The sequence below is a fragment of the Zonotrichia leucophrys genome, chromosome 6, assembly GCF_028769735.1.
Source record: "Zonotrichia leucophrys gambelii isolate GWCS_2022_RI chromosome 6, RI_Zleu_2.0, whole genome shotgun sequence".
NCBI classification, from domain to species: domain Eukaryota; kingdom Metazoa; phylum Chordata; class Aves; order Passeriformes; family Passerellidae; genus Zonotrichia; species Zonotrichia leucophrys.
The window spans coordinates 18607855-18630956 of NC_088176.1; the positions used below are offsets into that span (position 1 = coordinate 18607855).

Here is a 23102-nt window from a genome sequence, read left to right on the forward strand (position 1 = left end):
AGATTATTTTCCCCATGTGTTATGAGCTGGAGAGTACCTTTTTAAAATCATCAAGTACCACCTTATTTTTTTAAAAAATTATTTATTTTCTTGTTTTCTTTTGGAAATAGCAGGAGTTGGGTTTCCTTGGGGTAGTTTTTAGCTCAGTTTGTAGTTCTTTCAGCACTCACATAGAAAATAGGTAGAATCTTTAATTCAAACATAATTTATCCTCAGTGTTGTTAACCAAACATTTAATGGAGAGTCTTAAAAGAGACGGTTGAAAGTCTCTCCCTGACTCATGTCTGCTTTCACCATCCAGGAACATCTTCTGATTTGGGCTCTCAGTTTAGATATTGTGTCTCAAAAGGTAGGCACGACTCAAGATCCTAATATCAAGTTTAAACACATACTCCTCACACACCTCTTTGTCCATGATCATGTAATGAAAAAGCAGGGACATATTTTTGCCTTTGCTGGACACCTCTGTATCTGGAGAACAAATGGGCTACTGTTTTTCGTTGTCACTTTTCCCTTCCAGTGATTACAATGCAACTCACTTTTGACAGCTGCCACTGAATAAGTCTCGATATGTCTGAGCAGGATCAGCCCAGGGATGGACTCTGCAAGATCTTGGTTGTCTATCTGCACCTCGTGTGGTCAGCTCCATCACTGCAGGAGAGCTCCAGACGGGATATACATCAGAGGATAATGGGCACACTTTTGGCTTTTCACGTCCGTGCTCCACTCCCAAAATGACTCATGTGTCAGCAGGGGACAGAAACTGAACACGGGACACACTATTGAGTAGGGGAAGGAGCTACACGAGGTCCTGGCCAGGGTGATGGCTGTAGGGTACCCTAAGCCTTGGTGCTAAATCACTGAGGCGTCTGGCACAGTGACCACACGGTGGAGTTAGGAAAGCTGCCTCCGGCTCTGCCACCGAAAGGGTTTGATTTGTAAGAGCCCTGGTTTTCACTTTTAATAGTGAAGGTCTCTGTGGGATAGAGTTTGAATTTCGGATAGATCTTGGGTTTTGGATAAAGACTGAATATTGCTGGCACTACTGGCTAGCAGGAAGGTTGTTAAGGAAAACAGCTGATGGCAAACTGAGCTACTACTTTTTCCTCCCATCCTCTGCTGAAGGCACTGTTTTCTGGGGACAACAGACAGGATTCTTTTTAAAATGTTACAGCCAACAGTTTCCAAACTATTTGCGCATATCGTGATGGACATCTACACAGACATACATGCTTATCGGGACGTACGTTGTTCTGCAGGAATGTGTGCTTTCCATACGCGCACACACGTGCAGATTGCGCCCCAGACAGATCCCCACTACAGAGCAAATGTTTCATGCTGAATCCCCTTATTCCCCCGCCGTAACCCACATCCAGCCGGGGAAGGGGAACGGGGCTCCCGACATCCCTCACCCCTCGGGAGCCCCTTATTCCATGAGGGGCGGCCCTCGCGGCGGCGGAAGGGGCGGAAGGGGCTCCCGGGGCACCGCAGCAGCCCCGGCGGGCGCGGAGCGGGGCGCGGGACCGTGCGCGGAGCAGGGCGCGCAGCGGGGCGCGCAGGGTGCGCGCCGCGGGGAGCGAACAGCAGATTGCGGGCAGCCAATGGCGACGGCAAGCCGAGGTGGCACCAAATTTCCCGCAACCAATCAGCTCGCAAGGGGGAGGGAGGGGAGAAAAAAAAAAAAAAAAAGGAAGGAAAAAAAAAAAGAAAAAAGCAGCCAGGCATCATGAGAGAGCCTGGCCCTCGTCATCCTCCTCTTCCTCAGCATCCTTCCTCCCTCCCGCCCCCCTGCCCGCTCCGCCCCGCCTCTCCCCCCGGCTACGTCGAGAGCCGGGCCCCCGCCGCGATTCGCCGCCCTCCGCGCTGACCCCGCGCATCCCAGCCGCGGGCAGGGGGTCACCGGGAGGCCGGGGCGCGTAGAGTCCAGCCCCGCCAGCATCCGAGCAAGCAGCCCCCCTTAAATAGCTCCGCACCCGCCTCCGCCAGCCGCAGAGCTCGCCGAGCGAGGAGCCGACCGGAGCCAGCCTCTCGACGTAGCCGGGGAGCTGCGCGCCCGCGTACCGCGCCGAGGAGCACAGACAGGGCCGCCCCATGCCTGCGCACTTGCTGCAAGAGGAGGTGAGCGGGGCCCCGGGGTGCGGGTGCTTTGTCTTCCCCTCGCCCCTTCTTCCTTCATCTCCGCGGCTCCGACAGCGCTGCTGCGCTGCTGCTGTGCTGGGGAGGAAGGTGTGGGCATCCACGCGTGTCTGTGCGTGCACACACACACGTATTCACACGTGCGTGCCCGGTCCTCTCCGCACCGCTTTGCAGCCGGGGAAGCGAAGGGGCTCAGTGGGAACTTAAAACATCGCCCAAGCCTGGTGGGGAGCCCGCGGATGAAGCGGAGACATCCGCCTTTGGGGTGATCTTCCTGGATCCTGTGGCCTCAGGTAGACTGAGTATAAAATACAGGGTTATTTTGAAAACACCCATCGAAACATCCTGGGTGCTTGAATAGCATGAAGGGCTATTCAAGAAGATCTTTTGTGCCAAGAAGTCATAGATTTTTTTATAATGCTCAGACTGGGATTTAAAAAAACATTTCTTAATTAATTTTATTTTTTATAAGAAAGGGGTTTTACTCGCAGTGTTTTAAAATCAAATACTGCAGCAGGAAGCGTCTCTAGGACAGACGCAAGGTGAAAGCCGGCTGCCCAGATGAAATGAATAACTGTGACTGCATTGCTTGAGCCAAGCAAGCATACAATAGGGAGACTGCCCATTTTTGGCATAAGGAGGTCTGAATAATAACCAGTAAGACATGTGGAGTGTTGGATTTTTAAAGATTTTAATTTTTATTTTTGACCCTTACGGCAGCCACCCTTTGCCCAAGGGGAGGAGGCAGGCGCTTGATTCTGGTGTTTGTGCTCCCACCTTCTCATCCTTCCCCCCTCTGCCAATGCCTAGAAGTGGATGTAAATCATACCCCTGCTCTTTTCCTGTCAGCAGCACCCAGGGTCTCCCTTGGTGCTTTTGTGCAGGTGCCATGACCTTCCAGGCATGCTGTGATGTAAAGAACTTTACTTTCCCCCCCTTCCAAAACGGATGTCAAAGGCAGTGTGTTCAAACCATGTTTCATGGTTTTGGCATGTATTTTGGGTCATATCCTGGAAGCTGGAAAGAATCCTGTCCCTGGGTCATGCTGGGCATATTGAAATATGCCGGACCCGAGATTCAGTGCCCTGGGGCCCATACACCGTGCCCGCTGCAGGAGCCTTTGAGCTGCAGCTGGTTGTGTAAGCTGGCTGGGTGCCAGGATCACCTATGGCATGTTCAGTGCTGGGGAGGTGGGGGTGTAGATGGGGAAACACATCTGTTCTGCAGATGAGAGCTGCAAAGCCATTCAGAAATGAGGGAAAGCTAATGAAAATTATTTAGCTGGCCTCCTCCCTCTCTCAGCCCTAAACTCCAGATCAATCTCCATCCCATTTTCCTCGGTAGGAGCCACTATGGTCATAAGGGGACAAAAATCCTCTTTCTTTCCTCGTTTCCCCCGTTTCTACCTCTCTCCCTCCCTCATCCCCCCATGCTCCTCCCACCAAGTTTGTAACGGTGGAGCTGTTTCACAGCTGCTTTATAGCCCTTTTGTTCAAGGTTAGCTTACATGTGAGAATTGACCAGCCTGATTATATCAGTGTAATTCCAGCAGCATAGGTATGCTGGTAAAATTCCTCATGTGGCTACTACAACTCCAGAAGAGATTTTTTTCCTCTCTGCTGTTTTCTTTGCACTTTCCCTCCTCCTCCTCTGCCTCTGTGTAACTTTGACGGTGACATAAGCTATCACGGAGGAGAAAAATGCAACTCCAACCCCACATTCTTACTCTGGAAGCAGCATGTCCATATGGGGTGTGTTACCTGTCTAATTATACCACCAATCACTGCTGGGAATTTTTCCTGCATAGACAAGTCTTGGGTCTTTTTGGTAGATTGTCTTGCAGCCAAGAAAGAAAATTGTACCTTTCTGCCAAAATGCTAGATGAGAATATCTAACACTTGGGAACAGGCAGGACTTCTCCTTGCCTAATCTCTGGATTAGCAGCCATTTCTCATGATTCTTTTGGTGTGGGGATTACCTCTAAATTCTCTAGGAGATGAGAGTATCCTACCCTTAAAACGTTTAACTGGGAAAGCAGGCAGAGATAGCCAGGATGCAGAAGAGCTAGTCCCAAGCTCAGCAGCTTGCCTGTGTGCAGTGAAGGCAGCAGGATACTTTGTGTCCAGTTTTTTTCCTTTCAAACCTTTGATTCCCCGAGGAAAAACTGAAAGCGCTCCTCTGTAGAGATCATTTTACTTCCCAAATGTGGGGAATCTGTCAGGCTTGCCAGCTCCTCCCCATCGGAAGGTATGTCTGTAACCCTCCAGTTTCAACCCTTGGGAAAGGGAGGAGTTGGGGTGGCCACGTCAGCTGCCTGGCCTGATTTTAATGCCTCCCTCAGGAAACTAGGCCATGGCAGGATGGTGGTCTTTTATGAATTCTGAACACCTGAGTGGGAATTTGCTGCTAATTCAGCAGAGATTTCTATAGGGAAAGGAGCTTTCTCAGCTTGACCATGCTCCGTCCCGCAGTCTCAGCCCTCCTGTTCCTGCTGGCTGACCTGTAGTGCCCCTTCACCCATGGAGGCAGCAGTCTGGGTGGCAGAGGGATGTGTCCCAAGGGGCAGGGGATGGGGTGATGTGTGTGGGACACACCCTTGCATCCCACGTGCTTGGCAGCCCCGGGTGGGGCCACGTTGGGCACTTGAGGCTGACAAAGGGCTGCGAGTAGCAGCAGGCACAGTACCAGCAAGCACGGGCTGTCTGGATGGAGATGGCAATCGGTGATTCAGGGTTCACTGACCTGTCTCATTGGGGTCAGTCCTGCCTGCTCCTTTTGTCATGCATGCCTGATGGGGCAGGCTGTCACTCAGCCAGGGCAAACAAGCGTGTTCTGAGGGAATGTTGTGTCACAGTTACAGAAGGGAGCCAGGAGCCAAGCTGAGCCAATTTTGCTGCTTAAAACTTCCTCTCTACATGCTGGTGGCCATAGATCAGAGGATTGTCTTCCCTTGCCTCAGTTTGCTTGTGGGTGGGAAATGAGAGAGGGATAAGAGTCTTAGCAGCACGCACAGGATAAGTAGCTGCAGTTCTAACTAGAAGTACCTCACCTGACTGCTTCCGTCCACTGATCTTCACGCATATTGGTCTTGCCACATCCCATCTTGGAAGGTGAGGCGGGCAAGATAAGGAGGCAGAGGAATCCCCCTGCGGATCTTCCTGATGTTCCCCTGTGATCCCAGGTGGGGTGACAAATAAGTAGGATTTCAGGAGCAGCCCATTGATTTATTATAAAACTGTGTTTGAGACCATATTTCTCTTCCACCTCTTTATTCATTCACAAGATTTCCTTTTTGTTGTCCATTTATGCACAAGCCCAGACCCACCTAAAACCATCCACTAATCAAACTGAATGAAAATAAAAATCCTTGCAGTCTGCAAATGATCTCACCAAAGGCACTGGTGGAAAAGAGACTGGCTTTCAAGTATTTTTTTTACTTTTGGCACCCTACCTACCATTCACCTCCTCTCCAGAAAGAGCAGGTCCCCGTCCTCTCAGGCCATGACTCCATGTGGCCAGAGCAGGATCTTTGTGCCAAGGGCTCAGCTGAAAGAATGGAGCCTTCCAGGGAAACTACAGGCTGTGAATCTTTACACTGTCTGCCTAGATGCATGTGTTTATATTTCTTGAATTGATAATCACCAACTTCTTATTTTGTTTTCCCTTCTTTCCTTTCTTGAAAATATCCACTGCTACCTCTTCAAGGAGTTCTCCTCCACCTCCAGCACCACTGCTGGTGGCACAGTCACCTCCCGGGTGACCAGTAATGGAAACGCCGTCACGGGGAAGGACTTACTCAACCATGAGGACTTGGCAGCAGACCGGGGCATGGTAGACGATATCTTTGATGAGACCTACCGGGAGAAAGAGGGCCCCAAGCCCCCACTGCGATACGTCTGGAGGAACATTATCCTCATGAGCCTGCTGCACCTCGGGGCTCTGTTCGCCTTGACGCTGATACCCTCTGCAAAGATCCAGACACTGGCGTGGGGTAAGCACATTCCTCTGTCTGTTTCTGGGCATCTGCAACCCCCCAGTCTGTTGGGTGGGGTTTTTTTTCCTCCAGCGCCATAGACTTGGGGATGAGAGAGAAAGAAGCAGGGGGCTTCTAGAAGCAGCTCTTCAGCCAGATTTGTAGCAAGCTGTGGAAGGACTTGCTAGTGTCTCTTGTAAGGTCACACATGAGAGGGAAAGATTTGGCAGGGATTTGGCTTGTCTGCTCAAAGAACAAACTTGATTCACAGACATTAGGATTGGAAATATCCTTGGATGTGTAGCTGCTTCTGGGGTGAAGCACAAAAACTGTTTGATAGAGTACTGTGACAGTGCCAGAAAGTTAGGAAGAAAGATGCTAGCAAGAGCACCTGAACGGGTTTTTGGGGAGGCCAGGTACAGAGCACTACTTGGCATGAGACACGAGAACCATTCCTGTCCTTACCAGGGAAGTGTAAATCCCACAGAGCCTCAATGTGTGTATGAGGGAAAAGAGACAAAATACAGTTGTGCTGAAGATAAAAGTCAAGAATTAAGTCTGAAGCTCAGGTCTTTTATCATTCTTAAAAAAGCACAGATTAGCCACTGTCATCCCGGAACTAAGCCTGATGACTTTCAGAAAATAAATAAGCATCTCTCCAGGCAGCAAATTCCAGTGGAAAGCACAACCCAGCAGAAGGTAGCTAGGGAAAGCTCTGCTTTCTCAGGGATCTTGCCCTGGGTAGGAACCAAACTTCTCCTCTGACTGCTTGAAAGACAGCTGGGCCCAGGGCCCACTCTGCAGGAGAGCTTTGCTTTCCATGAGCCTTTGTGTGGACCCCTGGAGGAGTCCAGAAACCAAATGGCTCCCAGTAGGGAGGTCGAGAGATTGCATCCAGCCCCTGCCTCCCTGTGAAACAGAACATCCTGAAACAAAAAGCAGCAGTCTAGATTGAGGTCTGCTGGGATGGCTTTTGGGTTCAGTAGTGCTCCTGCTTCCTGGTCAGGCTGGCTATGGAAGGGCCCTGGGGCGATCCACCTGGTTTGTCACCCTCTCAAAGTCTGTCTTCCTGATGGCTGTGTGCAACAAGTTTCACAGCTGAACTGGGAAGGAGATGGCTTCCTGGATGGCCAGGCTGTTCCTCTTATCCTTATCAGCCTCTCACAGGCAGGGGTCTGCCTCCTCACTGGAGGCAACAGCCAGGGCCTGGCTACAGCAAAAGCAGAGGCCTTGATGTGTTCCCTTGTGCAGTCATGGCCTTTCAGGGGGATGTTGTGAAAGAAGACTTTTCTGGGCCTTTCCCTTGTTAAAACCTGACAGGCTGTACTTTCCCCTGGCCTGTCAGAGCTGGGCAGAACATGCAGCCTCAGCATGATGTTGGAGGAGCATTTCAGGGCTCTTGGTCCTGTTCTGTGTGTCCCATCCCTGGGCTGGAGGCTAAGCAAAGACTGCTGGCTTCTCTCACTCACTGAAGTGACAGCCTGAGTCCTCCAACTCCAGTCAGATAACCTCAGGATGTTTGGGCAAGGAGAAGGAAAAAAAGTGAGTTGAATTTACTGACTTCATTTCAAGCTGCTGATATGCTCCATGATTTCCAAATCCATCCAACCCTTATCCCTTGAGTGCCCTTGGGATACGTACGAGGGCTTGAGCATCTTTATCCAGAAAGTTAATGCTGTTTTGCATTCTGCTAAACCCCACCCTACTCCAAAATGGTCTCTGAGGCAATGTCTTTGCAACTGTGCACCTCTTTAGGATGTTTGTATGGCATCTCATGGCACTTCCCAGGCATCTGCTTTGCTTTTTATCTGATGTCAATCTTTCCTGCTCTCTTCGCTCAGTCCCCTGATGGGAAGTGCCAGTTGCTCCCCTGCCACTATGAGGCACTGCAAGATTCCATGGTGGATTCTGGAGTGACATGTTCTGGGAATGGGAGAAGGACATGGTGTTTGGGGGAACTGCACTGTTCTGGACTGGCTGAAGATCTATCTGGCTTTACCCGAGTTGGAGTAGCTCCACGAAGCTCCCTGTCCTGCACTCCTGTTCCAGGAAAGTACCACTGTTTGTGGCACCTTACAGCCAATTCAGAGTTCCCTTATAGTCCATTGTCCTCCAGCACTAACTGGAACTGGAATACTCTGATCCTCCACATGTCTACCTTCTCAGCACAAGGCTTCTTGCTCCTTGCATTGCCTTTTTCTCAGCTCATACCTTTATTTGGCATATACAAGGCATCTGTGGCTGTCATGTCATGTCAGTGACTTGGTGTTTTTTCCCATCACCCTCTGGTAGCAGGGAGAGGACTACAGTTCCCATGTTACACACAAGGATAGTGCAGCAGTGACTTGGGTTGCTTGTGGCAGTACACCATGGGCTCATGGCAGGCCAGCTCTAGCAATGGTAGTTCTGGAGCTGCTGGAGTTTTTGCTTGTTTCTTTGTTTGTTTTTCAGATAATTTCTTCCTTAGATTGTTTACATATAATATAAAATTAGCATGGTCTCGGGTGTTCTCTGTTGTGTTGCAACAGGCAGCTGTGGGGCCTGGTGGCTCATCTACCTTCTGTAATTTATCTATTGTTTATACCTACTTCATCCAGGCCACCATCTCCTTGATGTTCCTGTCCCTTTGAAACCAGTTATATTGGTGACTGTCCTCTTTTGTTTTCGTTTCTCTGTGTGCTGATTCCTCTTTGTCTCTCAAGCTCCCCAGCCCTGCCTTCATCATTGTTTGCTGTTCTGCGTTGCTGTGTGCATTGTCTCCCCTGATCTCTTTCTGGTACAGAGCCTCCCAGAATGAGCTCGGGTTGTTGATCAGGTGAGAGCTCACCATCACAAGAGCTCTCCGAGCCTGTCCAGCACTGGCTTTCTAGTCAGGTCCCCTTTTATTTATTGTCTTTTCCACTGCACTTCTCAAAGTCTTGCTTAGTCTTTTCAAGGATCATGGGCACATTTTATGTCATTTGCTAAATGGCACAGAGACTGCGTCTTAAAGGGCAGGATGCAAAGGTGATGGGCAGTTTCTTCTCCAATTGCTCAGATCCTCGCTGGAAACATGATTTGTGGGTAGGCTTTTTAGCCCTTGGATGCAGCAGTATTTGTAATTGTCAGTAATTGTCCTAGCTCCTGTTGGCCTGGACGCAGTGTTTGTAAACAAGAATGGTTCCTCTCGACATGGTGCTCTGTCAACACCTCAGATCCCTGCAGTGCCAGAGGCTCTAGGAGCATGGGTTGATACCATATTTTGTTGTTGCTGTATTATCTTTGGACCAAGGTGAACCTTGCTGGGTAATTTAGGCAACTGACAGTCAGAAAATCTCAGCCAATACTACCCCCAGAGATACGACCAGCAAAGTGTTTACAGTGGTTTTTTTACTTTCCCATCAAGACTATAGCTGGCAACACCTTACCACTTAGTGCTCCCTCCAGGCTAAAGTAGCAGGTGGTGTGCTTCTCTGAGTGTGGCAGGGAAGTTAGGTTTCAGTGACAGCAGATCCTATTGCTCCTCCTAAACACTCTTCCCTTTGTGCAGGCTGTAAATTTCATTGCCCCTGGTATCTTTCTCCTGAGAGTAGCAGGACTCACCTGGCTAACAGAGACTGGGCAGCAAGGAGGGAACAGTCGTGCACAGAGCAAAAGCCCAAGGACACATGCTGCATCAGGAGCACCTCTTTACATGTAAACATCCTTGGTGTTCACTGCAGGTGGCAATGCTTTCAGCACATTCCTGGTTTCTCATCATAGCTTGGGTCTGAATCTGAGCCCTAAAGAGGTAAAGCTTAATGAGTCATAGCTATGACTGAATGCAGAATGTTTTCTGTTTAATTTTTGGAGCATTGAGTGCTTATTACTGTCAGTGGTCATAATTCTTTGTATTCCAGTTGAATGGGTCACTGGAAATATTACCTGTGAGTTGCCAGTATTTTGAATCTCGTGTAGTTCAAAGGATGGAAAATGACTTTGAATCCTCAGCTGATGGAGTCCCTAAGTCCTTCAGTTTGGGGCAGCGTCACAGGGCAGGTGTGAAAATCTGTGCTACTTTATTTCACCTTCTCTACTCTCTTTTCAATTAAATTCTTAGTGAATGATCTTGGAGGAGTTTTTCTTCTTCCCTGTGAGATGCTGATTCCCTGACTATGCAATGATTGATCATCACTGTATCTGTTTGTGGGGGTGAACTCTCTGAATCATAAAGGTACTGGATTCTTCTGTATTCCACAAGGATTTCAGTCATTGTGCATGTCCTGTCACTGTCACATAAACTCTTAGATATGATGGATCTAATTGTCTCCAGGTAGGGTCTGGCTTTCTGTGGGGCTGGTGCCATCAATGCATAGACTGAGAATCAGTTGCTTTGCCACAGAAAGTGTCTGCCTCTTAGATAAACTACAGCTTCTGTACACGGGCATGAGGCCAGGCAGCACAAGATTATAATTAGAGAGTTATGGCCATTGTAGTGACCTGGGATGCAGGTCCAAGAGAAGTCAGCATGAGCTGCTGAGGTTCACAGGCTTTGGATAGAGGCTGAGTCTGTTCTATGCCAGGGCACCCAAAAGCAGTGGGTACTTTTCCAATTTTTTTACAAAAGCTTCCAGGACAGGACACCCAAAAGCAGATACTGGGTTGTCTGGGTTTGGAGTCTGTTGGTGTCCCCATCACATCTCTTTTGTGATTCCCTGTGCTTGCTGATAATGTCATTGTTGCTGGTGTCATCTTTTCCCAAGAGGGGTATCCACAGGCAAATTCTGAGAATTGTCTGTATAATTGTCTGCATTTGACAGCTTTGTGAGCTTTGTTCAGCTCTGTTGTCTCTTGGAAAGGCTGGATCCTGCTGTATTTGCATGCTTGGCTCTTCTGAAAGACTGCCATGGTGCTGGGAGACACAAGGCAGAGTTGTGCTGGTCCAAGGCTTGTGCTGCACTCAGCAGCAGGCAGGGAACCAAGGGAGAAGATGAAGATGGGGAATCACAGTCAGATCAGCAGACACTCTTGTGCAGTGGGATGGAAGTGAGAAGAGTTCATGCAAGTTTAAGGGGCCAGAAGACATCCAAGACAGGCTTTTAGTGGATAAGTGATTACGCTGGGAATGTAGAACAACAAAAAGGAGGTGACAGAAGGAAGATGAAGCAGGAGATGAGCAGAAATAAAGCCTGTATTATTTTGAATTAAAGAATCGGGCCATGCCTGGCAGAGGTCTCAGATTTCTGATTCCAGACAAGTTTCTGTCAGAGTATCTGGTTTTCTGGATTCAAGACAAACTTGATTAGAGCCATTTGGCTGGACTGAACGGCTGAATGTCAAGCATATTACCAGCAATTCCTATCCATGCACTTATGTGAAGGAATAAGGAACTCTTTTCATGATTGATACAATTGGCTGAAATATGCAAATTTATACCAGAAAAAGTTTGCCCTGGGGGACTGGTAAGAAGGCACTGCTTCCATGAGAGGACTAGAGGTGGATCAGTAGACCTGTTCACAAATGTGCACCCTTCCCTCTTTGTGTCTGAGCTTGCAGAGCAAACCAGCTGTTGAATGCTCTCTTTCTACCAAACTTCCTGACCCTTCCTTCTAGAGGAAGAGTTAATTTGCAGAACCAATTTTCTTCTTACCCTACTTTCCTAGTGTAATGCTGCTATGAAACTCTTGGGATCTTTTCTCCATTTCCGTTTTAGGATCAGGTGCTGGAGCTGAGGTTAATTTCCGGAATTCCCAGGAGGGCAAACAGGCACACAGACCAGGGCAAATATAATTCATGATGTATTGGGAGAGGGATGTGGTTTGTTACTAGATGCCAGAGGGGCAAGGAATTCCTTTTGCCCTGTGTGAAGAGGGAACACACGAAGCAGCCTCAAAGCTCAACAGGGCACAGCAACATCTGCATCTGCCATGGGCACAACTTGCAATGAATCATTAGCCTTGGGGTTTCCTTCTGTGAAAGGTGCAGGACTTGAGCAGAGGGAGGGATCAAAAAGACCCTAGGAACAGTAGCCTCTGGGCAGCTTTTAAACCAGTGCTAGAGCTGAAGGTGAAACCCAGACTTCAGTGGGAGGATAGGTTAGATCTTTTTTTTGCCAGCTTCTGCTGAGAAAGGGAGCAGAAAAAAAACCTAACCCTGGGCTTGAGTTGTCCCACTCAAGAATGCTAAGATTATCTACCATCTCAGGGTGGAAATAATGCAAAAGAGATTTATTGGGGTTTGGTGAGATGGGAAAGCAAGAGCCTGGAGTATTTGGGGTGGAAGAAAAGGGAGAAACTGTTCCCTGATGGACTGCAGTGCTTTTACCACAGTGCTTTATGAAAGTAGCCAGTTTATACAATTTTGGCTACTCTGCACTATGACAGATGGCACTATGCTGAAGAACCAGCCCTTGTGAGTCTTCTAAGGGGGAGCCTCCTTCCTTGTTAGAGATGAAGAACTGAATTGCTTTGTCCACATTGCCTAGGAGGCCAGTGGTAGTTTGGTCAATCTCACATGGAGTTTTATTGCCGCAATCTGCTCTCCATGGATTCCTCTCTTGCTTATACAGCTTTGGGGGAAGGCCCACCTTTGTGTTGCCCTGCCTGAAGCTTTGCTCCAACTGCTCAAACACCTTCTTTTCCTTTGTAGCTCTTCTGTGTTTCGTGGTGAGTGCCCTGGGGATCACAGCTGGATCTCACCGCCTCTGGAGTCATCGCTCCTACAAAGCCACGCTGCCCCTGCGCATCTTCCTGACTATTGCCAACTCCATGGCCTTCCAGGTAAGCATTTCCTCAGTGTCCCACTGCTCCTCAGAAGGAGGTGCTCCCATGAATCCCTGTCCCAGATAGGGGACACAATCTGATGAAGAGGCTCCTCTATTCTATCTACTACCTGTTGTTAGGAAGAAGACAGCCCTTTCCATCTAACACTGCAATGCTGGAGTCTGTCTCGTTGTCTTTACCTTGTCCCATCAGAGGCTGACTCTGAGACAAGCCCAGTGTTGAGAGGACAACAGGCCAAAGACAGGGGTAGGAAATCTCTGAAGCAGGAATGTACCTTTGTCTTAAGGTGTGGTCTCCCTGTGCTTGCACCAGGTCCCATGACAGAGGTGTGGAAGTGTTAAGTGTTTTCCTGGTGTTGCCTCACTCTCCTTTTGCTGTGTGGCTGATAAAGGAGAAGACATCTGCTAAGCCAAGGATTGTAGAATTCTGCAGGATGTAGAATTTGCTACTTCATAAAGACCAAGAACTTGTTGAGATTTAGGGGATGTTTCTCTCATTCAGAAGAGTGATATTTAGGACTAATCATGTTACAAATCGCTCCACTGGCTTCCAGAGAGCTGTCCCAGGTCAGTGATGTTTTAAGGAGAGAAGGGTTGGGCCCATTCAGTGGCACAAGTGACTGCAGGCACTGTTAAGCACCTTGGGAGATTGCTTCACCTCCCAAAGAGCTCTTAACTCAGGATATTGCCTAACTACTGTGAGAGTACTTCACAGTCCCCAAAACAAACAAAACTGCAAATCTGTGGAAGTCAGAGTGAAAACCCAGATTGGCATGGCACAGAAAAATAAATCCTCTCAGGCGTGCTGCTGAAAGTCAGCTCTAGCAACACTCCATCCTCCAACTGTACTGAAGGGTTGCTTGTCTGTGGGAAGGACTCAGGAAGGTGTAAGAATGCAGCACTTTCTGCTATAAAAAGGTGAACACAAAAATATCAGTGCTGTGCTCTTAAGTAATTCTCCAGAGGATATGATTTTTTTTTACATGTAATCAAAACAGAGTAAAGTTTTCTAAGCTTTGAAAAACTTTCTAAAACATCAATGAATTTCTTCTTCTCTGATAGTACCAAACAGCTGTCTTTGATGAGGAAGGGGAGGGACCAAGCTGCTGATTCCAGCCAGTGGTCCAGCACTCAGCAAGGCAGCAGGATGGGTTGCTGTGTATTAGCCAGTCCTGTACAAAGACCATCTTTCACAGGGTTATAGGGCAGAGGGGGAAAGAATTTGCTGAGCTATTGCTGTAGGGGATAGGAACAGACAAAGATGAGAGGCAGAGAGATATTTCCGCTTCAATAGGAACTAATCCAAAGTTTTAGTGAAAATTCGATACTATTCCCCATGGATTTTTTTAGTAGTTACTTTCAGTGAGATCAAGAGAAGATTTATTTTGAATTTCTCTCATTCCTATTAGTGGCAGCAGAGGAGATCAGGAACTTTTAAGATCACGGAAGTTTATGGACTGTCTTATCTTAGGTCCTCCAGAAAACATCTGTTGGCTGCTCAGAGACCTGTGACTTGTAATTTCAGAGAATTTATGAATTCTGCATCTAACTGGCTTTTTCACTCACCTGCAAGACCTGTCAGCTGCAGCACAACAGAAGGTCTCATGGTTATGGCCTGTAGCTGGGATATGCCAGGGAAGAAGACATTCTCCTTGGCTTTGCTTGCTCTTCTCAGAAAGTCATGATTTTCAGTCAGGGTTGCAGTTAGAGGTGGGCCCAAAATAAGAGCTGTAGAAAAGTTAATGAGCTAAAGTTTGGGTCAAGATACAGATTTTTCAGGTTTGAGACTCCTGATTTTGTTTGTAGACAGGATGATGGGGTAGATGAAGTCATACCATGATCCAGCTGTGTTACATGGTCTCTTTCCAAATTTGTGCCTCCTGCCTCCAGCAGGACAGGGAAAACCTTCCGATATGTGCAAGCCCGAGTTGTCTGTCAACTTTCAGACTGGGCTTGCTCATGTTACATGGTGCTGTGTAGGGTCTGGGATGTGAAAGAGACTTTGGGTCACGGGTGGAACTTTTCCAGCATAGGTACTGGTTGAGTTTCTCTGCTTACTTAGATAAGGAGGGCAGCTGGGCCACCCTCTTCTGGGGGAATGCTGAGTGACCAGGCTCTGGCCATGATCAGCAAGGGCTGCTGATACTTGGAGATATTTGGCTGGAAGGAAGGCGGCAGTTCCCACTATTAGGAAACAAGCAAGACTTTAACCCTGGTCCATGTCTATCATTGCCTTCTTGAATGGCCTGCAGGTAAATCATTTTATCTCAGGTAAAGGAGGAGTGGTTACAATACCTGAAAAGGACTTGAGGAGTTGAGTCTCTGTTACAGGCTCCCTGTGTGTACAAGTCCATTAGTCTTTCGAGGCAAGAAATAGGGATGGTTATGCCATTTCCCTGTCTTCAAAGTGTTTTCAGGAAAAGTCCTGGTTATGCAGGTGATTAAGGAGCCTCTTGTGTAATACAGGTAATAGAGCCATGGTTAGATCTCTATTTCATGTTTTCTAGGATGGTGTAATACATGGCTTTAAGCTCATTGAAATCTTGATACAAATAAATGATCACAGGCTTATGAAAATCTAATCTTAAAACTAGCAAAAGCAATCATTTCATAATACAAATGATTAAAGCGTTTACATTTTCCAAATGGTATTGATTTTGCTGCTTAAATTGAACAGTAATGGGGCTGAAGAGAGGTATTTTTGAGAAATGTCATTGAAAGGGTGTGTTTGTGCTCCTTCTAAAAAGGGACCTTAATTTTAAGACTGTTTGATTTCTAGCGGAAAAAAAAAAGTTGAAAAAAGCCTTGCCCCCCCGAAGTTAAACATCTGATTAGGCAATCCCAGGACAAGCAAGGCAGGATGACCTATGGGAAATGTCAGGTAGAGGGAAGGGGCAGGTCAGCCTCGCCTGGCACTGTGCAGGGATGGGGATGGGGACAGGGATGGGGATGGGACAGGAGCCGAGCATAGGAGAGGAGGCACCAGCCAGCCAATGAGAGTGGCTGCTGCAGGGGTGGGGCACAGGCTGACCAATCAGAGCCTGCAGCACTATGGGTGTGGTGCAAACCACCCCCCCCCCCCAGCCCAGAGTTGGCCAATCAAAGAGCAGCAGCAATGAGGCACCCCTGGAGCTGCTTCCCAAAAAACAGGAGAGGTGCAGCCAAAACTCAACCTCTATTTTAAAGGTCAGAAATCCCAAACCCTACTGAGACATAATGCCACTGATACAAGTTCAGGTCAACAGGATTTACGTATTTAAGCATTTCGGGCCACTTTGTAATTCAGAGGGAACATCTCCAGCCCTGACCCTAAGTTTTCACTCCTGCTGACTTGCAGAATGACATCTACGAGTGGGTCCGGGACCACCGTGTCCATCACAAGTTCTCTGAAACAGACGCAGACCCACACAACGCCATGCGCGGCTTCTTCTTCTCCCACATTGGCTGGCTGCTTGTGCGCAAGCACCCCGATGTCATCGAGAAGGGACAGAAGCTGGACCTCAGTGACATCAAGGCTGACAAAGTGGTGATGTTCCAGCGCAGGTGAGTAGTGGGGTCAGCCTTAGTGGGGAGCCATGGGGAATGGGGCAGAGACAAATGGGCTGGGAACTCAAATGGCTTTGATGGAATGTGAAAGGATTGAGGGCATCATGTGAGAAATGTGACTCTTCAGCATGCTCAAGGCTTTGCTGTGAGATGAGCTGTGAGAAATGAGCTGTTCCTCTCCTATGAGAAATGTTTAGAATCCAGTGCTACCTCTAGCCCTCCCACTCCCTTCTCTTGCCTGCCTATCCTGCAGCATCTTGCCAGCAGCAGGCTGAGATTCCCACCACAAAGCCACTCCACACCTGCTCACCCCACAGCCCAGCTGCTGCTTTGGCTGGCCCAGAGCCCACACACAGGTGCCTCTGAGACATCCTTGGAGATTGTGCACCTTCCAGGCCATGTGTGTGCCCCTCTTCCCTCAGTCTATTGGAAACAGTATGGTGAAAGAAGGGTTGAAAATGGAGATGTGAGAGGTGCAGCAACTGGGAAGAACAGTCTTCATTCACTGGTGCCTCTTGGGTAGGGTATCTCTCACCCATCTGGAGCTATACTAGGATGCAGAGAAGGTGAGCCTATCACAAAGGCTGCAGGGATGTGGGACTTAACCCAAATAGGTAACCAGCCTAAGTCAGGAAGTTCCTAGTACAGTCCCAGACTGACTTTTCTTGTGGGTCATCAGAGCGGTTCACCTTCCTCTATTCCCACTCTTCTAGTGTGAGAGAGCCCACATGCTCATCTGTGCCACTTGCTTGCACTTGTTGATGGGGTGTATTTGTAGGCAGAGCCAAGTCTGCAAGGAGGAGCTGCAGCACTGGGCCAAAGCCAGAGAAAGGACCATGTGTGGGACTCTGAAAGCACGGGGTTGCCTTTATGGGGACCAATACAGCTGAGAAGCAAATGACAGATGAAGCCAAAAGCAGCAGCTTTCTGGGTGTCTGAGTGTGTAGACTCTCACTCACCCCCATGGTGATGGGAGCATTGCTTTGTGCAGATGTGAGGAGAGCAGGATTTAGTCTGAGTCTCTTGCCTGATGATAGGACTTGGGAATCTCCAGGCATGGCTTCTGCACATCCAGAGCAAAAGATACAAGGCTCAGGAGTGAGGCATTTCTGCACTTGATTTTCCCTGTATAGCTGAGCATGAATCCTTCAAATGGAGGACTGAATCAGTCCTTCCTGTCCTGCCTCTGCCACTGAACCCCTTCCTCCTGGTCCCTTCCTTTCCAGATACTACAAGCCTTCAGTGGTGTTGCTGTGCTTCACACTGCCATCTGTAGTGCCCTGGTACTTCTGGGATGAGTCCATCATCATCAGCTTCTTCATTCCAGCCATCCTGCGCTACACCGTAGGGCTCAATTGCACTTGGCTAGTGAACAGTGCTGCTCACATGTTTGGCAACCGGCCGTATGACCAGAACATCAACCCGCGGGAGAACCCCTTGGTCAGCTTGGGGGCCATAGGTATGTCCAACATCTGTGTCTTTGCTTCAGGGGCACTGTAGAACAGGGACTGCCTCTTGGGGCTGCAACTGCTTCTAGGAATTTTTGTCAGTCCAGGTGTCCCTATTTCCCCTGCACCTTTCGGCCTTTGCATCTGAGGATGTTTCCTGTGCTAGCCAGTGAGTACATAAGGGCAGTGGGGTTATCAGCTCCCATCAGACTCTTTCCCGGCTGGAAAGGACTCTGCCACACTTAGCACCTTCTTATCTCAATGGCAATATTTTATTTACCCTGTTCAGATGTCTCTGCCATGTTCACTAGACTAAAAAACGTGTGCTGCCGTCACTGCATATCTCTCTGAGATTTGTCAACTTGAAAACCAGCAGATTCACATTTTGACACGTTCTCTGGACAGCTGGTGATTTTGGGGGTACTTGAGGATAAGACAAGATAGATGCTTTCATATTTTTTACTGAAATTTTGGAGATCTAGTAAAGTACATTCCAGGATCAGCATATGCTCTTATTGGTTTTTCCTAAATCCTCATCTGTTTTGCACCACTGTATCTCAGTGGGGCTCCACTGATTTCCACCACCAAAGGATCTGCTTGTGGAATTTTAGTAGAGAGGGATTTGAACTGCAGAGATTCAGGGGTAGGAGCAGGAGTCAAGGCAGTGTCTTTGAAGGGGTGAGCACTGAAGCCAGTGTTGAGAGTGTCCAGACCAGATAGTGGCTGACTGGTGTAGATTGCTTAGTAGAAGTGTCTGTTTGGTGTCTGCTTTTTTCCTCATCTGGAAATGTCCTTTGGATTTGACATGAGGATTGCCAGTGTTGTGAGAGTATTCATTAGCCTGGTTTGTTGGGGGCTTGCTGCTGGTCTAGCTGGTAGCTGAATTAATACTGGAAGATTTCTTGTGATGGGACGGGAAAAACTATTAGGAATCCTCTGGTTTTTTGGTGCAGCTGGGGAACCAGGGCCTTTCACTGTTCCCTGCCATATGCTTACTTTCCTCTAAAGCCAAGAGGAACCAAAACTCCTCTGGGATTGTCATTGTCTCAGCCCTGGCATGCTGGGTGATGCCCAAATGAGATGGGGTAGATTGCAGAAGGGTGAAACTGGGCTGAGAGGAGAAAGGAACCTGGACTCAATCCAGAGCCTATTACAAGAATATGGTGCTTTGGGTAAGATAAAGGGTCTGTCACCTAGAGCTCTGCAACATCCTCTCCCTGGTCGTGTTTTTCAGGAGAAGGCTTCCACAACTACCACCACACCTTCCCTTATGACTACTCCACCAGTGAGTTTGGCTGGCGCTTCAACTTAACCACAGCCTTCATTGACCTCATGTGCCTCCTGGGGCTGGCCAGCGATCGCAAGAAGGTCTCCAAGGAGGTCATCCTGGCTCGGAAATTGCGGACTGGAGATGGAAGTCACAAGAGTGGCTGAGTTCCCGCTCCCTTTCACACACACATCCACACCTCTCCTTCCTCCTTTTTTCTCCCTTCCCACCCCCTCCAAACACGCTGGACAAAAGTTTAATGTTCTGTTAACTAACTACTGAATAATGCTACCAGTTTGCTTAAGATAATGAGTTTTAACGCCCCCCTCCCACGCTGCATTTTGCAGGATGTATCTAAGACCTAGGACTCTGCCCTTATAACACAAGGCCACCCCTTCCCTCCTCTCCTTTCCCTTTCTGTTTTCCTCTCCAGTCTCTCTAACCTGTCTCCTGCTTTACATTTTCCCAGTCTACACCTGGAAGAGAAGCTGGTAGGAAGTGGCCTGGGGAGGCCCATTGCAGTCAGCTATGTACAATTTAGCTAAGGGAAGCCTGAACCAGCCAGATGAAGAGTTGAGCCAAAGTCAGTGACCCTCTCCCCACTACCTTCCCCCCAAAGTTTCTGCCACTGTCCCTTCTCTTTTCTCAAGGGCTGCTGACAGACATGACATGGCTCAACTGCTCTTCCTGGGAAAAGCAGACCCATCCCTTGCTCTTGTCATCAGAAAGAAGAGTTGTTTCTTTCCAAGATGTCTCTTGGAAAGTGTTCTCCACTGCTCCTCACCACCTAGCCACTCTGGCTGGGGAGAGAAGAGTGCCCAGACTCTTTCACATCCCCACCACTCGCCGGGGGATGCTGTAACAGCAGTGAGCACTGGAGAGGGAGTGCTGGTGGCCTTAATTTGCACTCCCTCTGGTGTCACAGCCTCCCTCCCTGCACTGCCCTCTGTGCCACGAGGGACTGAAGGCAGAGCATGACTCTGAGCTCCACAGCTGTTTTGGAGAGCCACAGTGAGGAGGAGGACAGATGGAAGGGTGTGCCATTGGCTGCCAAGGGGAGGACCAGCCCATAGTGAGTTTTATTCACCACTGGGATTTTTGCTGGCAAATGGGACTTTGTCTAAATGGAGAGGAGGAGAAGGATGTAAACCAAAGCTCCACCTCTGAGCTAAGCTGCTTTATGTGCTGGAAAAACAGGGTCCCTTCTGGGTAGCAGGCAGATCCACATCTTTGCTGAGCACAGAGACAGGACAAGGGAGCACCTGCAGGTGTAGGAAGGAGTGAAAGTGTCTGCAGGACCAGGTATTTTCATCCTTGGGGGCTCCACTCAACAAGTGCCTGAGAAACATCAATGTGGGGCCAGGTGGCACAGGGGGCTCAAGGAAGTTGAGGCCTCAAAGTGAGAAACTGCCACCAGCGTGAGCTACCTCTGTGCTTTCTTGCCCAAGGTGTGCTGTGTTGGTTTGCCATTCCCTGCTGCCCAGAGGGAGTGGGAAGGAGCTCCTTGTTAGTCCCTTAGCTTGCCTCCCAGCCCCCTCGGCGAGCCATCTTGCCACCGCGCTCTTTGCCAGTGAGACAGGCAGCGAGGGCGGCTGAGCCTGCAGAAAGGGCAGTTACATCACCGAGCCATGTGGGCATGCAGCTGGAGGGCGCTGGGGAAAAAGTTCATGTGGGTGTTGTTTCCTGCAAGTTACAGAGACCAGCTTGAGTTCAGGCAGTTGGTTACACTCTGGATGTTATGGCATCACACCTCTCACTGAGCTGAACATGCTTTTTCCCCCTTAATTCTCCTAGTTATTATTAATTTTTATTACTATTATTGTTATTAGTTGTAGCAATAGTACTGTTTTTGTTGCTTCAATGCATCAATCGGAGCTGGAGGAAAGCACAAGAGGTAGCTGGAACAAAGTGACATTGGAGTGGGGTTTGCAGCATCTCCCTTATTCAGGCAGGCCAGGGAAGGCAGAGACAGTGCAGATGCCAATTTCCTCACCTCAGCTCTGCCACGTCGCAGCCAGGGAAGCTTCACCGGAGCGAGTGTCTGCAGCTTTGCTTCCTCCTGCTGCAGTGAAACTCGCCAGGAGCCAGGATAGCTCTGTGATGTTCTCCTTAACAAGAACAAGCTTGTTACTCAGAAAATGAGCCTGTCTCCTCACCTTCCCCTCCCTGCCACCATCATGACCTTGTTTATGCTCAGCAATGGGACCCTTTGAGTTTTTGAGCCATTAGGAGTGATGTGGTCTCCAGCCAAGAGGAACAAGGACAAATGGAGAAGAGAGTCCTTCAGCTCCTGGTAACAGCGTCCTTACTGCTCTGACGCTGTTGACTGCCTGGGTGCTGGCTGGAGCAAAGGGTGTTGTGGCTAGAGCTGTATCCTACCATTTGAAAAAAACCAAAAAGCCCTCCAAAAAAAGAGAAACACTGTTAGCTCTGTAATTGTGGGCTGACTTTGCTCTAGTGTAAACCCCTCTGAACTCATGGAAGTCCCCAGAGGATGAATTTGCTCCAGCCAGTAATTTGAAAGGGGAGGAGGGGAGGGGAGAAGGGGAGAATGATTTCCTTGCTCCTGGTGCCCTAAAGGTGTAGTGTGACATACTCTGCAGTAGAGATGCGTGCTGTGAAATGCAGCAGTATTTCACATCCTCTCAGCAGAGAAGCACGGCTTGACATCAAGGGTTCCTTTCAAATTTCAAGTGCTGATTCAGGTCCAGAATCTGGAATGAGAGTGGAAGTTGAGGAGCAGTAACCAAACAGTCCTGGTGTTTGTCCAGTCACTTTAAAGGTAGATTGGCAAATATCTCTGGGTGCCTTAAATCTTTCTTTAAGATACATAGAAGTATTGACAGCTATTTGCCGTTTTGTTTTTTTTTTTTTCTGAGTTATGAACATTCAAGGGGTTTCTTAATTATTTAATTGCCTACATTGAACTGTGGGTGCAGGTGATTTTGAATGTATTTGAGTTAGAATTTTTGTTAGATTAAGAAACAGATACAACACTTTAAGTAGAACTTTGTTTGAGATATATATATATATACCTATAAATATATATATATTTTTGGTGGCATGTTTGTGTCCTGGACGCATCGTCTGTATGTTTAGCTTAAATGAGTCTGTGAAAGGTGGAAGCAGAAAAAGCAGCAGTGGGACCTTATGGCTAAAGCAGCTGGGACCCGCTCCCAGCTTACCAACTTGCTCACTGCGTGATTTGGGACGAAGTCACTTAAAAACACTCTGTGCCTCAGTTTCCCTGTCTGTAACGGGGTGTTACACCCTGCCTCCCAGAGGTGTGGGTGAGGCTCGCTGCCGACCAGCCGAGCACAGGAAGGAACAGTATGAACCACACACACCGCTGCTGGCAGAAGCATGGACTGGTTTGTTTTCCAAAACCGTTCCCAGCCCTGCTGGTATTGTGAAGAGCAGAAGTCTAAGTGTTGAGTGTTCAGGGAAAGATTGGAAAGTTGAATCTGCACATTGTCTAAGCTCTGTCACTGTTGAAATGTGAGTAGGATACAATTTTTCACAGCTTAGGGATTTCTGCATAGTAGTATCTCTGTTTTGTGTACGGGAAAAAAAAACCTTTTTGAAATAATTTCTACTAATATGGAAACAGACATCTGGTTGTGCTGATCTGAAATTTTATTTGTTCATAATAAAAATGATAAATGTTACTTTAAAACTTGTTTGACTGATGACATGGTGGGCAGGGCTTGGTAAAGCACAAGATACTCCATCAGGACCGGAATGCTGTGCCTTACTGCTTCCAAACCCTTCTCTCTTCCAGGAGAACCAGGGGAAAAACGCCTCTGGCTCTTTAAGCATCATGAATGAGTGGATTATAATGGCTTTCATACTCCAGCGCAGGCCAGGCAGGCACACCCCGCCGAGGCTGCCCCTGTGCCTGGGGTTACTGCAGGTTAATTCCAGCCGGGGCCCCTTGCCAGGGCCCTGCGGCTGGCGGATACACATGCGGCACAACACGTAATACCGGCAGCC

General features: G+C 48.5%; 1 protein-coding gene across 1 annotated transcript; it reads left to right on the plus strand.

Moving 5' to 3' along the window:
- Positions 1–1753: 1753 nt before the first annotated feature.
- SCD (stearoyl-CoA desaturase) lies at positions 1754–22785 on the plus strand. Its single transcript, XM_064716519.1, has 6 exons — positions 1754–2118; positions 5842–6127; positions 12716–12846; positions 16186–16391; positions 17621–17853; positions 19077–22785. The coding sequence occupies exons 1-6, from the start codon at positions 2092–2094 to the stop codon at positions 19274–19276; spliced, it is 1083 nt and encodes a 360-aa protein (XP_064572589.1). The 5' UTR covers positions 1754–2091; the 3' UTR covers positions 19277–22785.
- Positions 22786–23102: the final 317 nt, after the last annotated feature.